The 15,828-nt window shown below is 39.4% G+C and overlaps 1 protein-coding gene across 1 annotated transcript; it reads right to left on the bottom strand.

The window, feature by feature from the left end:
• Positions 1–456: 456 nt before the first annotated feature.
• Positions 457–14,766, bottom strand: LOC149276252 (ras-related and estrogen-regulated growth inhibitor-like). The gene is made up of 4 exons (XM_089503839.1): positions 14,658–14,766; positions 7,169–7,225; positions 2,547–2,620; positions 457–939 (listed from the first exon to the last, which is right to left on the bottom strand). Exons 1-4 carry the CDS (start codon positions 14,764–14,766, stop codon positions 457–459), a joined length of 723 nt encoding a protein of 240 aa, XP_089359965.1.
• Between the last annotated feature and the right edge of the window lie 1,062 nt (positions 14,767–15,828).

The following is a 15,828-nucleotide window of genomic DNA, read 5'->3' as shown; positions in this document are numbered from 1 at the left end:
CATCTATAATGTATTTTTCATGTCACTCTCAACTTCTACAGCTATAGGCAGATGTAGAATTCCAGTAAAATGAATGGCCAATGATCAATACCGGACTGGTCACCTGGCACACCAAGCAAATGCCCGGTGGGCCACTGGCCAACAAAGCCACACACTTACTTGGTCTGCCACTCCAAAAACGCATATCAAGCCGTCGGACGCACTTATGTGATCATTTATTTTTTGGGTGGGGGGGAGGGGTATTTTATTTCTTGGATTTTTTTCCATTTATTTTTCTACTTGTTAATAGTTTTATGTCTGTGTGTGTCTTTATGAAGCCTCATTGTTTACTGATCGATATAAGAGCAGATGATTTTTTTTATGAGAATCCAACTTATTGATACTTCTAATGGAAAAGATGTTAGGACTCGTATCACAGTCGTTAGTACTTTTACGATGGCAGCCCATGGCGGCAGTTCATTCAGGGATATAATCTCGAAAAGAATTGAAACTTAAACTCCTGCCCGTTGTATTTAGCGTAGAGTTGGCGTAAAGTTTGGGAATTTTTTCCATGAGTTTAGACACAGTCCTTTTCTTGAAGGATCCCGGAGAAAGGCTTCCTTGTTTCAGTAGCTCGTAGTAGATACTATTAAATACAACTGCGGCCTCCTCATAACTGTCTCTTGTGGAAATTTCAAAAAAGTGATGCTTCAAGGCTCTAGACAGCTTTTCGCCGTCATCGGTGGACACCATGCGATCGAACTGTAGATCTTTCTTGTTTGCCACAATCACAACGGGAGGTTGGTCGCCGGCTCCTTTCCTTGTACTGGAGTGGATATGATTAATGAGAAAACATAACCTCATGACCTCATCGAAACTACAGCGATCTGTCACCGAATAAACAACTGCAAAGCCATCGCCCCATTTGATTTTTTCTTCGATCTGCAAAGAATCTTCCTCCTACGGAAAAAAGCAAACGTTAAACCGGGATAAATACATACTGTTCTGTATCTGCATAATTACAACATTTATTCTAATTAGTAGTTGTTTACTGCAATTGTCATTTTTCTCTATGGTAGGATACGTTTGAGTAGGTCAAGTTCTTCAAGTGCTTTTATATAGCAAGACCTTGCTGAAACGTTTCCTATAGAAAGCATGTGTAAGCTGTCTGATGACGTTTGACCCTCACAGGCAAACATGCCTTTTTGTCTTTGATTCAGTCATCAACCAATGAAAGAGGAGTATGTATGAAGTCATAACACATTATAAGGCAGATTCTGGTTAAGGTGATGTCTTGTGCACCAATGACCAGTGTAAGGCAACATTTAGATTTGTGGCCGACCAAGAGCCCCAAAGTCACCAGTGAGTAGTCATCATCATTAGTGTCCTCACTTAACCAACATCTTGATTTGACTCGGGATTAAAAAGTAGGCTACCCTGAAGAGGTTAGCAAGCCTTATTGCCTTTATTTAAAAAAAAAATGGTGGGAATAAGACAATGGAAAAAAAGACATCCCATATGTTTTTGGGGAAAAGGGTGCCCTATAATAGCCTACAAGTCGCAGTCGAACACCAACCAGTTTTGGGGTGGATTCCATCGGCATCCTCCGTTGGTTAGATAAAGTGTTCATCATGTTGGGTTTTTATTGTATTCTTCTAAATAGTGATAATTTTCTGTGTTTAGACAATATCAATAAATGTAAAGATTTCTATGGAGTTAGGAAGAACCCAATTTGCGATTAGGTGCATATTACTAATAATAATATTAATACTAATATTACTCTCTATATACTCCCACACTAAGTATTTCTAACTATGAAGCAGCTGGACAAAAATATACATTCAAATATATTTGGGTTTATTATGTTTGAATGATGGGAGAAGGTGATGTGATGATTTAGGGATAACAAAAAAAATGCAATTAGTGAGCTTTGTGAAAAAATAAGTGGAGACAATCCATTCTATTTTACTATACTGCTAGGCATGTCAATGTCTTAATGATAAACCAATCAATCAATTAATGAATCAATCAAGATTCTGGAGCAGCAATAAGACATGAATGGTTTAGACACTAGATGGCGTATACAGACTATAGAAGAACGCCAGCTCAACTACAATGAACGGAATTCTATAAACATAGAGAATGTATCGCTTATTCGCATCTATATCCTTTCTCAAAAATACTGGATCCCTGTTATACAAAGATATGTTTCATAAGTTCTAGTTTTGGCCAGGCTGGATACACCCGGCCGCACGATCAGTGAGCATAAAAACATAACGTGCGGCTGCATGCACGTCATTTGCCGGCTGTTGGCCTTAAAGTGCCAGAGCTGCCTAGTGATCTCCACTCCAGCCCTGGCTTTCACACAAAACCACTATTTTTTGGAAAGGGAATGATTAACAGCTGATGATATGTATAGATAGTTGAGTCAAGTGTTCCAATAATATAGTCCTTTCATCGTCGGGAAAGTCAGTGATCCATTGCATAACCCTCTGCCAGTAAAAAAAAAGCTTAAAGTTACTTCTGTAGCAACAAGTCATACAAAAATTAAAATTCTGGAATCTTACCTGCCCGGCCGTATCTAGGATTTCAAAATGAACAAATTCTCCATCTATTGCGGCTGTATGTCTGTAAATCATTTCTGCCAAAAACAAAGGGATGAATTTCTTTTTGTTTTAAATGAAACAATGATTCTATTGATTTTTTTTTTCAGTGATATAAATATTATGGTGGCTCAGTCCTATTACTGCAAGTTACTGGCAGTTTTTTTGGATTTTACTAGTAAGTATGTAATTAAGGTTAATTGAAGAAGTTACGTGGAGGTGGCGCAAGACATTTAGGGACTCCAAGAATAACAATTTATTCTGACCTCATCTTTAAAATATATAAAAAGAATAATTGAGCATATCTTAAGAAATGCAATATTTAAAAAAAAAAAAGAAAAATATGTTTTGTAAAGATGTCTCCCCTTAGTGAGAGGGTGGTAGATAAGTGGAACAGCGTCATATCAGAAGTGGTAATGGCTAATACAGCAAGGGCTCCTGAATCTAAGACAAGACCAGCGACTAAGGTCTGATTTCTCTACATCGGGCAGACTATATGGGCCAAATAGTTGTTTCTACATTGGACATCTCTGCTGTCATTTGTACTCCTTTGTTTCAAATTCTTCCTTTCAAACAGTTATAAAAATACTACTACCTTTATGCACCCAAGATGTAACATCATTATACAAGTTGTGAAAATTAAAAGTGTGTTGAGATTTGAAACCAAGAAAGGTATGGAAATTGTAGAGGATGTATGAAAAGGTGAGTTTTAAGTAACTGGAGGGGCTGAAGAAACTCTACCAAAAATGAGCAAATCCCTTTGTTTCGAATGAAAATCGGGGGGGGGGGGCATTTTTTATTCGGGAATAAAATTTGTTGCCCAGTGCCCACATTCACTCACACTCTCTCTCACTCTCATTCTCTTTCATCCTCTCTCGCATATTCTCTAAATGTTTGCCTTTCTTCTCTTTTGGTGGAGGTTCACGTCAGGGAAGAATTGGGGTGCCTTCATTGAGGTCCTCCCCCGTTGACTGGAGGTTTAAACTTCCGCAAAAATCATAGCTCTTTCGGTGTCATCCTCACACCCAATTTGAGGATCGGGCGAGATTATGTCCATGGAGATGCGGATTAAGGTAAAAGATAAAAGACAGAAGCTGAAAGAAAGAAGACAGAAGATGAAGAACAAGAAGATGTAGAAGTGATTGGCAGAAGCGGAAATGGTCAGCAGAGGAGGTAAGGAAACATTCAGAGGGCATGAGAGAGCAAGTGAATGAGAGTGTGAGAGCATGAGAGTGTGTGAGTGAAAAGGCCCACAAATTTGGGCAGCTTTTTGCTTCTGCTTCATGGGGGGGGGGGGGTCTGAACTCGTTTTCATGATTTTGTACAAATAGCCGAATTTGCCAAAATGTGGTAAATTTGCGATTCATACAAATCCAAATGCAGAAGTCACATAAAGGGTCAGGCGTCCCCAATTGCTTTCAAAAACAACACGGTAACAATGCTCCACGGTCGCTGCTTGACCTCGTGGTAGAGAAAATGTTTTAGATGTATAAATAATTACTGTAGTCTGAAAAGTACACAACACTAATCCTTGGATTTAAATTCCTACCAAAAGGCACGTACAGTATGATCTGGATTTAACAGCTTTATTCCTAAGAGCAACATAGGGTCTCTGGCTAAGATTTTAAAGAAACTGTAGCAATTAGGGAGTTTTAGGATTTTCTCAGAGAGATTATTTGTCGAAGGTCTAGGATTTTGAGGTTAAGGATGGAAGGTTTCTCTGTCCTCAGTTGGCGTATAATATTGGGCAGTTATGCAACAGGGACATTAAATATTGGATAAAGGCTGATGTTTACAGTATCATAGTTTATATAATGACCCAATAGATATGTTAAACTAAAATATTGCATTAAAATTTTGTTTTCTATTGTTTTTTTACAAAGAAGTTTGTGGTTTATTGACCAACATTCTTAAGACTGGTTCCCAACCCAGTGGTCCAGGCACACTAACACGTTAGGCTTCAGTAATTACTAGACTTGTGTATTCAAATTTGTATGAATTTCCATTTCAAAATATTTTCATTAAATTAATTTATTCATACATTTGTCTACAAACAAGGTGGGATCCCCAATAAAGCAAACAAACACACAGAGAAAGCTCCATTTTTTGAGATGGATTGTTTTATCCTCACTCGCTCTCTTCCTATCTTCTCCGACAACCGATTCCGTGTCTCTCGGCTTCACTGTCTGCCTCTGCTTCCTCGTTTCCACTTGTCTGTCTTCTTTCTTCTCTCTTCTTAGGGGCTTTTTCCGCAATATGGCAGATCTACGGGGAGAACCTCTTCCCCATCCATTGGAGGGAAGCGGTTGTCCCTATGTGAGACACCGATGGGGAGACATAGAAGCGGTTGTCAGAGAAGTTAGGGAGAGAGTGACAGGGTGAGCGTGAGAGTGAGTAAGAGAAAAAACAGTCCCTTTTGTATTCAAATTTTTTTAAAAAAAACACATAGAATTTCATCAACCAAATGAAAAAAGAAATTTTTATCCGAATAATTTTTGGTCCATGTGCACATGTCTCGTAATTACCAAATTTTAGTCCAATAGGGATATTCAAAAGTACTGTACTGTTGGTGTGCCTTGAGGACTGGGTTGGAAACCACAAAATAAGATCTATGTAGAATTACTTCATCTTTTAAGACTTCAGAAGTCCCGTCTTCAAGTGTATTTTTTTTATATGGCACATTGGGGTTTATTCAACCATTTCGTATGCGTTGGGGTTGGGTGAGACATATCCTACCGTTGTGATCTATTCAGTTAACTCCGAGTTTGTAGTTAAGAACATTTAGTAGAAATGTCTGATAGGAGGACTCCCAACTAAACCTACGAAATTTTGTTAATATTTGTTTATTGCTTTTTCCAGTCGTCTCTTCCCCATTTTCTAGGGGTGCCAGCTAATTAGAAGACGTTACTTTTCTTGGATCCAGAAATCTTAAACAAGCTATTATTAGCATTTTGGCAACGTTCCCAGAAAATGTGGTTAAGATTCAAAGTGGGTACTGAGTCCTATATATCTAACAGGTGCTGCTTCTCAAGTATGAGCGGAAGCAAACTGCCGAGGAGACAATCAAGGCCGGGGTGCAAGAGGTTCCATACAGCAAAAAAAACCAAAACTAAAGCTATAGGTTAACCATTGCAATGCTAGAGATATCTATACTGAAATAATCCCACCTGATCACTCTAAAACTAGAGAGGTGCAACGTTAACTCACACCGAAGGGGCCCCAGGTGCCCAGTAATCAGCTCTGATATCTGGGCTTCAAGTAAAGCGCTGAGAGTTTCCCCCATATCTGTCCAAGGTGGGGCAGTCACCATGGGCTCCTCTTTCAGCTCCGCACTCCCACCTGTATCTGTCTGCAAGTCTTTCTAGTAGAGACTGGGACTAAGTGACATCAAGTGACTCCTGACCCGCTGACCACCAGTGGGCCCTGCAAGTCCAACAGCCCTGGCTCCCGCTAGGGACATCCCTATTTTCTTCCCCATGCTGAAATGTCTCCGTTCACTTGCAGTTTAATAAGTAATTCCCCTGTCAATTGTTTTACAGAAGAGTAAAGTTTAGGTACAAAGAACAAAGAATTTCTAATAGACCTTTATTAAAAGCTCCTGAATGAAAAGGTATTTAATTACATAAAGTTATGAAATTATTTTTAATCAAAATTTCCATTTAGCAAGGTATAAACACAGCGACGTGAGCTCGATAACAGCATGCGATCTCAGGATGAGATAGGAAAAGTATTGTTCAGGAGGAGGAAAGTTATTATTGAACAGAAGGTTTTCAGAAAATTGGACTGATTGTATGATCATTTAAGTTGTCAAGGAGCTGCAAACACTATTCACGTGGAAAATGACTGCATGCCGAGCACCGAAGTTAAGGCATATGGCCCAGACATCAATTTTATTTGTTGAAATGTCTTTTTTTTTGTTAATTTGAAGATGAATTATTAGACAGAAAATACAATGATGTATTGTCATGGAAGTGATGCAATTTGACTCATGTTTCAGGGTCTTAGAATTCGGTAACAGGCTAGATATGACTTGGTGCTGAATGTAATCCTCCATATTATAGACTATTGTCTGATCGACACACATGGGAACTTCCCAGGGTGGGCCACCTAGGCATCCCCCTCTTCTGAGGAGTGGCGTTATGAGGGGCATGTGGTGTCTCGGGCTACCTATGCGAAAGGGGCGAGGTAGCGCAAGGCACTTTATAGTTGTGGGCTCGGACTGGCCACCTGGCAAGCAGCCATTGGGCCACTGGTCATCAGCACCCCACACTCACCCGATCTGTCACTCAAGTGTGCATTAAACAAGTATGTGGGCCACCAAGAGCCCCTCAGTTTCACATGAGCTGCAGGGACCTTTAGACCATGAGGACGTAGAGAAAGTACTATTTTTATACACAACCCTTGCAGTGTTCTAAATGAAAAAAAAATATTAAAATTTTAAAATTTACCTGGAATTTAAAAATGTCTCCTGCTTTGGCTAAATGTTTCCTGAAATTCCAAGGTAAAATATTTATTCCTCAAACCCAGCATTCAAAGACCAGTTTTTATTATTCTCATTTATATACCGTTTCTATCAAAGTACTTACCAAGAGTTGGATCATAATCTCCAATGAATCTTTTAGTGATGAATCTTACAGTCAGGGCTGTAATAAATCAAATTAAATACATTTTGGTATGATTAAGCAAAACAAAAGTAGATTTGCCAATAATTGTAAACTTCACAGTGGATGGTAACTAGAGTTTATTGCAAAGCGTATATAAACACATACATCATAGCTTCCAACTGTCCCGATCTGGTGTGAGCAGACTGGATAGTGGAAGGCTTATGTGGTATGGATGGTGCTTGGTCTTTAGGTGGACAGGTCATGATGTGGGGAGAGTCTGATGAGGTATCTCAGAGTCATACCTTTCCTTCACTTGGAGCTTTTCCCCCATCGTCTCCATATGGGACGAGGCAAACCCTATCCCAATTGGGCTGAGGAGTAAGCTGGAGAAACAACAACTCTTCCAACCTGGAGAGTAAAGACGTGGCTGCAGACCAGCACCAAGAGGGTCAGGATGGGGATAGGAAAATGATTAAAGAGAGGACATTATGAGGAACCTGTATTAAAGGAACCCAAGACCTCATTGTTTCACCACTAGACCACCAGATCCAGCTTGGACCATCCCATGTTGTCACACCACCGATTAAATTGCAGTCTATTCTAGAAAGACAAAATGTAGTAAAGAGTAAAAGTTGATATAGCATCTACAGTATCCTAAACATCTCTTTATATCCCAAAAAATCCTACTTAGAAATGAAATTTGAGTCTTTGGGAAAAAAAAAGCATAGAATACAAACCTATCACCAGAAAAATTACTTTCTGGTGGAATTAATATGGAGAAGTGATTTTTTTTCACACCTCATTGATTACGGACCAGAAAAGTAACTAAAAGTTAAAAAGCAAAAGATTTTTTCGGGGTATTAAACATTTCCGCACATCAAGGAAACCACATCCTAATTGAGATCAAAAGAAACGACAACAAGCACTGACAAGTACATCTGTGATATGGGAGAGTAATGGGGAACGGGCCTAGACTACTGACCATGTTGATTAATATAATTAGAGCCGTTGATCTATTGCAATACAAAACTATGAGTGTTTAATAAGGCGAGAACATGCCTGGGATTCTATAAGGAGTCTGCCGGTAGTAATACTTGTTAGAAGACCAACATATTCAAAGTAATAAGATGTGAGAAGTAAGGTGTAGACCTCTGAGGTCCCTTCTCCAACACATTATGCCTCTTTTCTGTATACAGCTTTTTTTGCCCCTTTTTTGCGATGCTCTTTTTTTCCATTTTACTTTGTTCTGCACTCTCACTTTCCTCTCTGTTTGTAACTAGAACAGTCTCATTTCTTTCTTCTCATTACTCTTACATCTCTCTATCTTTCTCTTTCTACCTCTTTCTCCGTTGTCTTCTTAACTATTTTCCTTGGCTTTCTATCTGAGACTCCTTTGCCTTCTATCAACAATCCAAGGGTCCTGTGCCCCCCACCCCCACAAGGCAACCAAACCAAATAATTTGGGTCTCTTAAGCAGGAAGTGGGGGGAGGTTTGAGAGGACGTAGGCAAGGTTCCAAATTAGGGCCCCAATGTGTACTTGGTTCCTCGTGGGATGCACTGACTATGTATAGCTATAGGGCTTGGTGGACTTCATTTTGAGAGTCCCAGACTGTATAAATTCCCTAAATTTTTCTTTTATAGACCAATTTAATGTATTTTATAGGTATAATTTGTTTTTTTTCCCACCATTATAAACACAAGTGAATTTATTGTATTTCCTGCTAAAGATACAGTTTATCTGCTGGAAAAAAACCCAAAATGTGTATACAGAAGAGACTTCCACGGATTTAATATATCTCTGCCAGGCAGGCGATGCAACAATTATCATGAGAAATGTCGACCGGTCACACATTCCTGCCTCGATATCTGCAGCTCCTGCCCACAGCACGCCAGCGCAATCTGCTGTTTATCAAGCAGTGAATCATCTGCCTCTCTGCTTATTACAAGGTCACAAACAAATAATTGCGTCTTGCATGTTGTAGTGTTTTCCATGTTTTTTTTTAGCTGTATTTAATTTATTATACAATTAAATGAATGTGCTGCGTTATTCCTCTTTCCTTTTGGTGGCCCACACCTCATTTAAAGAGACATTTAGTGGTGAGAGCTTGCAGGATGGAGAGCTGTGGACATTCCACGCTTTCAGGATTATATATATAGCAATATTGATGCTTTCAATGTGTGAAGTTGTGATGGCTCACATCCCCGTTGCCTTATGTGGCAGTTGAATGACATCGTGGTCTGTTGATATTCCAGGCTTAACAATTAAATGGACCTTGAACATACGCGTAAAGGTGCCTTCTATTACGGTGAGCCATTGGTCAGGAAGCCAAACAATGGGTCTCACGTATTGACCAAACAATGAGAATGGAAACCATGTATTTTAAGAGAGATACATTTCAAGTTGTTTAACAATACCCCTTGAGTTGGCCAACAAGGGAGAAGATGGGCAACAAGAACCCAATGGTACTCAAGCCCAGCAATTTAATGCAATTAATGGAACGGACATTTCTGTTTAGTTAAGACGATTGTTTGTGGCCATATTTCTAACCTGTGACTACCAAATCCATTACTCTCCATCTGTACCGGTACAATCTGCCAAACCAACCTGTATCTTCAGAAAGGTCACCCCTGTAATTATGTGTGAAAAACACTAGCGTTCTGCCAGTAGCTTGCAGTCCTGTTGCTATGCCACTTAATAAAGGCTACTAAATGAATGAATTATCCCCCATATCGAACCTTTGCCCAAGGAGGTTCATATTTATTGCTTGCGGCAACATCTCATGTGACAGGTTGTGTCAGGGGGCTTCCTACAAGTGGCAGGTTCTGTGACATTACGTACATGGAATTTAACTCACACTGTGAACTCAGAATTCTGTCCGTATCCTTTTATTACATATTGGAAAACCCAATAATAAAAGAAGAATACAGTACGTATAATCCTCACCGCGAACACCTCTTGATGATGCTGAGATGCTGGTTTCTGATAGTGGACAGAGTTATCTGGATTAAAAAATCTGTTGGTTTCAGAAAAGCTTTTGCGTTCCTCGATTACTGTGCTTGTTTTTTTTTAGAAGGTCGGGGATAAAATGCCTTTAGTAAATATTTTATTTACACGGAATGAGTGCAGATATTCTGATTGCTTGTTATTGTAGTTCTGACGGTATGTTGCTTTTGGCTTTGTGTGCGTGAGTCTGTTGTATATAAATTCATCTAAACAATAACTTGATAGTAAATCTTTTTTATCCGTCTTTCAAATATATACGTATGTATTTTCAATGGATCAGGCCTATAGCAGCGCACTCAGTCACCCTCTCTCTGGCCGTCGTCTCCATTGCTGAGTGCCAGCATATGATGTCATACTCTGGCCCTTGGTCTCTTACAGGCGTATGTCCCCGGGTAAAGCCCTACAGAGTTCAAATGGACCAATTGGGGATATCAGAGATTTCCCTTATAACTGACCCCCGGGGCAGATGGGCTGCCTCCCTTGGATCTTCGTGTTCTAATGTAAATGCGCTAATACGGTAGCGATGCATGGAAATCTAGCATTATGATATCATGATATCATTTTCAATGAATAAAATGTTGAGTATAGGGTAATTTCTTGGACAACATGGTGTCCACTCTGCTTAGTGTGTATGGTAGAAGACCCAATAGGGGCAAAATAATAGGTCAAGGGGACATTGAATGGCTGCTACTTTTACATCTGAACAAATGATGTCATAATAGGTTATGTGACTGCATCCTTTTCTATGAATGTTGGTCCATTAAACCGTATCACTAATGTACAGCTATCCCTGCTTTTGTGTAAAGTGTCCCATGAACACATGGAACCCAGCGACTGTTTTAATGCCAGGCGAAGCTGCCCAAAAACTGCCCAAAACCAACTTTGAAGGCTACATTGATGGTGTTGATGAACTAAACCGGATGATGTGCTGTTCTGACGCTGACAGCTTCCTTCAACAATACTTAATGCCACCATGGGCTTAAATTCCTTGGGCTGATGGTTTCTCATTTTCAAGTCATGCTAACCTTTTCAAAGTGGGAAAGTTCTAAATAGATCCTGATTGATTTATGTCCCTGTCCTATTATATTATAGCATTTAAAAAGATTAAGTATGGATCACTATCTGGAATCTGGCATTTTATAGCTTGGCATTGCTAAAGAAAGGATTAGGACAAGAAAATGTTTAGTTATGCAAATTTTGCTTATCATAAGTTATTTTTTTTAAGCTGACATGTTTAATACTTTTCTTAATGGGTTTAACGATGCTAAATCAAATTGAATTACAGAACTTAAAATACCTGTGTAGAGAAACAGCCCTACTATAAAGGCAAACTGAGACAATGCCTAGAGTTCTGAGCCTAGAACCCCTCGGGTAAAGTCGGCTAATATCCCAAAACATTTGTAATATTACAAGTCTGTGGTCTAAAGCATGAACCAATTAACGGGAACTGATTGGAACCACTGCAAAAAATCTATATTTTTATCATGATGGCTGTGGTTTTTTTTTTTGGAGGAGCAGCCTAACCAGATGGTTGGTAAGATGAATCTCCAAAGAGGGCATGCTGAGTGCTTTGAATCTGGTTTTTGGTCTAGAAAATATCTTACTGGGCATTAAACGAATAAAAGGGTAATGAAGATGGACTCTGTCCTTTTGCTGGCATCAGAAAAACAGCCTTGCAGGTAATTAAATAGATTTGTTCGTTCAAATGAATTAAATGTTTAACTGGCTCGGCTAAGTTGATCAGAAGCAGAATGGAGAAAAAAAGGAACATGTCATATATCCACAACAACAGAATTTATGAACTTTGTCTTGATGCAAGAAAATGAATTAAATTATTGCAACACGAAATTAGGATATGTATTAAATCATTTTAATAAGTTTTTATGCATTTGGTGCAGTGAAACAACCAAAAGGTTCATATAATAATATAAAGCGAGCGAACCTTTTGGAATTACTGGCACTTATGTAGAAATTTGTCTTAAAATATGATATGATCTCCATCTAAATTACAATAAAGAACAAACACAACCTGTTTTACCTAATAACCCAAAAATTAATTGTATTGTTTTGTCCATATTGAGTACATCATTCAAACATTCACAGTGTGGGTTGGAAAAAGTGTGTGAACTCCCAGGCTAATCAGCAAAAGATAATTGGAGTCAGGAATTAGCAAACCTGGAGTCCAATTAATAAAACAAGGTTGGAGGTGAGTTTTAGAGACCTACAATCAAGAATCGTTGATTTGCATAAAGCTGGAAAAGCTTACAAAGTAATCTCAAAGAGTTTACATATTAATCGGTCCACAGTTAGACTGAAGTGGGTGCCCAGCCAAGATGGATCCCAGGGCACAACGCAGAATGTTCAATGAGGTGAAAAAGAACCCTAGAGTTACAGCTGAAGGCTGGAAGGAATCCTTGGAACTGGTCATCATCTCTGTCCACGAGTCTACCATATACAAATCATTGAACAGGCATGGAGTCCATGGCAAGCTACCACGGAGGAAGCCGTTGTTGTCCAAAAAAACATTGCTGAACACCTGAAGCACCTTGGCACTCCACAACCATACTGGAAAAATGTTTTGTGGACTGAAGAAATTAAGGTTAAAGCGGTAATTCCAAAGGGTTAATTTAAATTAATCTAAATCCAGGACCTCCTCTTCTATAAATATGTATACAACATTCATTTATATCTTCTAATATAAAAAAAACAATGTTTCAGTTTAATGGGCTTAGTCGGGGTTTTGGAAGCGTCAGAATAAACTAGATGATGAAAGCAAAGTAAGTTAGATTCCCTAGACTTTTTTTCCCCCTTGTGTTTATAACAATTTTTGCATTTCACATATTTTTAACTTTTGTTTGTTTTTCACAGATTATAAAACAAACATTTGATTGTTTCATTTCTTGGTAAAGCTTTGAGAGTCGGCCAGGTTAGCGGAAGGGAAATTCTAGAAACCATCTGTTAGGAAACCTCGACTTTTTCCACTTTCGTGAGAATTCCATCGAAAGCGTCAAAACTTGGAATCGGTATTAAATAATATGATTAAAAAGCCGGTTCACTAAAGATTTTCTAGGCTGGGATGGATATGCTGAGTGCTGTCAGTTTATTTTAACCTAATTTCAGAAAGCACTGCTTCAGGGGAATGATAGTAGATTGATGGGATAACGTTCTAGAGCATCTAGAGAGAGTGCAGAGAAGGGCAACTAAAATGGTTTACAGGATAAAAAGTACCAGGAAAGGCTAACACGTCCGGCTTGGGGGAGAGAAGAGGGGGGGGGGGGTGATAGAAACATTGAAATACATAAAGGGATTTAAAGGACAGGAGGGAAGTTTATTTCAGGAGGAGAAACCTTAGAACAAGAGGGCAGAATCTAAAACTAGAGGGTCGGAGGCAAAAATGGAATGTAAGGAAGAGACGGTGGTAGATAAATAGAAGAGCCTCCCAGAAGAAGTGGTAGATAGATATTAAGACAGTAAGGGAATTTAAACATGTCTAGACCAGGCATATGGATCCTGAATCTAAGACGAGACCAACGGCTGATTAAGGTCTCAATGTCTACATCAGGAATGATGGTCCAACTAGATGGGATGAATGTCAAGGACCAAACAAAGTATGAAGTGTTACAACAGGTAGAAAGAAGGTGATCTAGAACATCAGCAGTCGTAGAACCTGTTGGATGCGTGTCACAGATTGGCGAGCCGGCAGAAATAACCAGTAGCTAATATTGACTACATTCCGATTCCCAAACTTATCATGGAGGTGATGGCCGGGGAAGCAGTTTCTAGCTGAAGAGAGTCACATAATACGAAAACAAACCGTAACTAGAACTTCACTGACAGCCAGTACAGAACTGAAATAATTGAAGGCCGACAAAGATATCGACCGATCAACTGACCAACCAACGGAGAGGCAGGGGGACCAATAGATAGATGCAAAGCTTGAGAAAAAGTCTTATTGTTATGGTGATCGGTGGAATGGTCCAGTAGGCAGACACATTCTATTGCTTGCTGTCATGATAAGACCCCTGTTCTACTTCCACATACTATAAAGTATCGAGTACATTTCTCACTTTATTCTTTCCTCTAAAGGTTTAATCGCATAACGGCGCAGAAAGTTCCCCTGTGAAAAGCCTATGAGTGCCTGCTTTAGTGTCATGTGACAATTAAGTGTTCCCAGCAAAAATAAGAACTAGGTAAAATGATTCTTGTTTTAATTATTATATCTGGGAAGGCTTTGGGAATTCAACAGTACTGGGAATGATATTTCTAAAGCCGCGTAACAGTGAACTATCGTACATGAACATACACCAAACTACAAAGAGAATTCTCTTGATACGAATAAGCGTTTTTTACAAACCCTTCTAATTTACAAACATGAACGTCGGTTATCACGTTGGTTATCCCTTTTTCTGTACCCGCTAATCGACGGAGAACATTTGATACATAGCAATACACACAGTCATATTTACCTGTTTTCCCCACTGCGCTTTGACCCAGCACCACGATGCGCACGGTCCGTGCCGAGGCCAGACTCCAGGATCTCCTCAGGGGACGTGGTAATGCGAAGTTAGAGGTCATGGTGTGTGTGATGTGTCTTTTGTTATCTGCTCGGTTCCACAAACTAGCTAGATTACTGATGCATAATAGCACGCGATGAAGTGTCATGCGATGTGATTTCTCGCTGTGCTTTTTGGTTTGGCAAGAAGTAAATAAATTTCTGTGTCCCGGCCAACCTCCTCTCTCCAAATCGAATCTTTCCTGCCTACTTTATAGCGTTCTCCGCCTCCTATTCTTCTGGTTGTTGAAGCAGAAAATTACATGCAATGTACTGCAAGACATTCTGGCAAAGCTTAGAGGGTTTGGAAGCACAAATCATTACGTGGTGTCACCGGGTCACACTGAATAAGTGAACAAGAAGGGGCTTTGTGTTAAAGTCCTTCGCTGCCAGAACGGTTTGCTTCGCCTTCTAGCAGTTTCACAGTTTTTTTTTTTTTTTCCTCCTCATTTTGCAGATAGGATTTAATTTAAAGGTGCTGTCCCACTTAGCGAAACCGGAATTGTACTTTTCTGCTGTGCTAAAGAAATAATCTTATTCTTTTGTCTGAATGTTTAATTAAAGTGTAACAGAGAAACTTTAAAAAGCAGCCTATGGGTTCCTGCCTTTGTATCACATGACAATTAAGCCTTCTGACTGAAGCAGTTTTTTTTATTTAGCAGTACGCATATTATATATTTATATATATATATATGTCTGAAAATGCAACAAAAAAGTGATGTAAAATAAAAAATCAACTCAATATTTGGTGGGACCACCCTTTGCCTCCAAAGCAGCATCAATGCTTGTAGGTATACTTGCACCCAGTTTTTTAAGGAACTCGGCAGGTAGGTTGTTCCAAACACCTTGGAGAACTAACCGCAGTCCTGTAAGCCGCCTCAGTTACTTCTCTCTCTATGTAATCCCAGACAGACTCAATGAAGTTAAGTTCAGGGCTCTGTCGGGGCGAACCCAACACTTCCAGACTCCTTGTCCTTCTTTAGACCGAAGATAGTTCTTAATGGCTTTGGCTGTACTTTTGGGGTCGTTGTCATTCTACAGAATATATTTGATGCCAATCAGGTGCCTCCCTGATGGTATAGCAT

Source organism: Sceloporus occidentalis, unplaced genomic scaffold (genome assembly GCF_023333645.1).
Source record: "Sceloporus occidentalis isolate IW3139 unplaced genomic scaffold, rSceOcc1.0.p SCAF_243, whole genome shotgun sequence".
NCBI classification, from domain to species: domain Eukaryota; kingdom Metazoa; phylum Chordata; class Lepidosauria; order Squamata; family Phrynosomatidae; genus Sceloporus; species Sceloporus occidentalis.
Note: the sequence above shows the minus strand (reverse complement) of the source record. Positions and strands in the feature narration are given on the sequence as shown.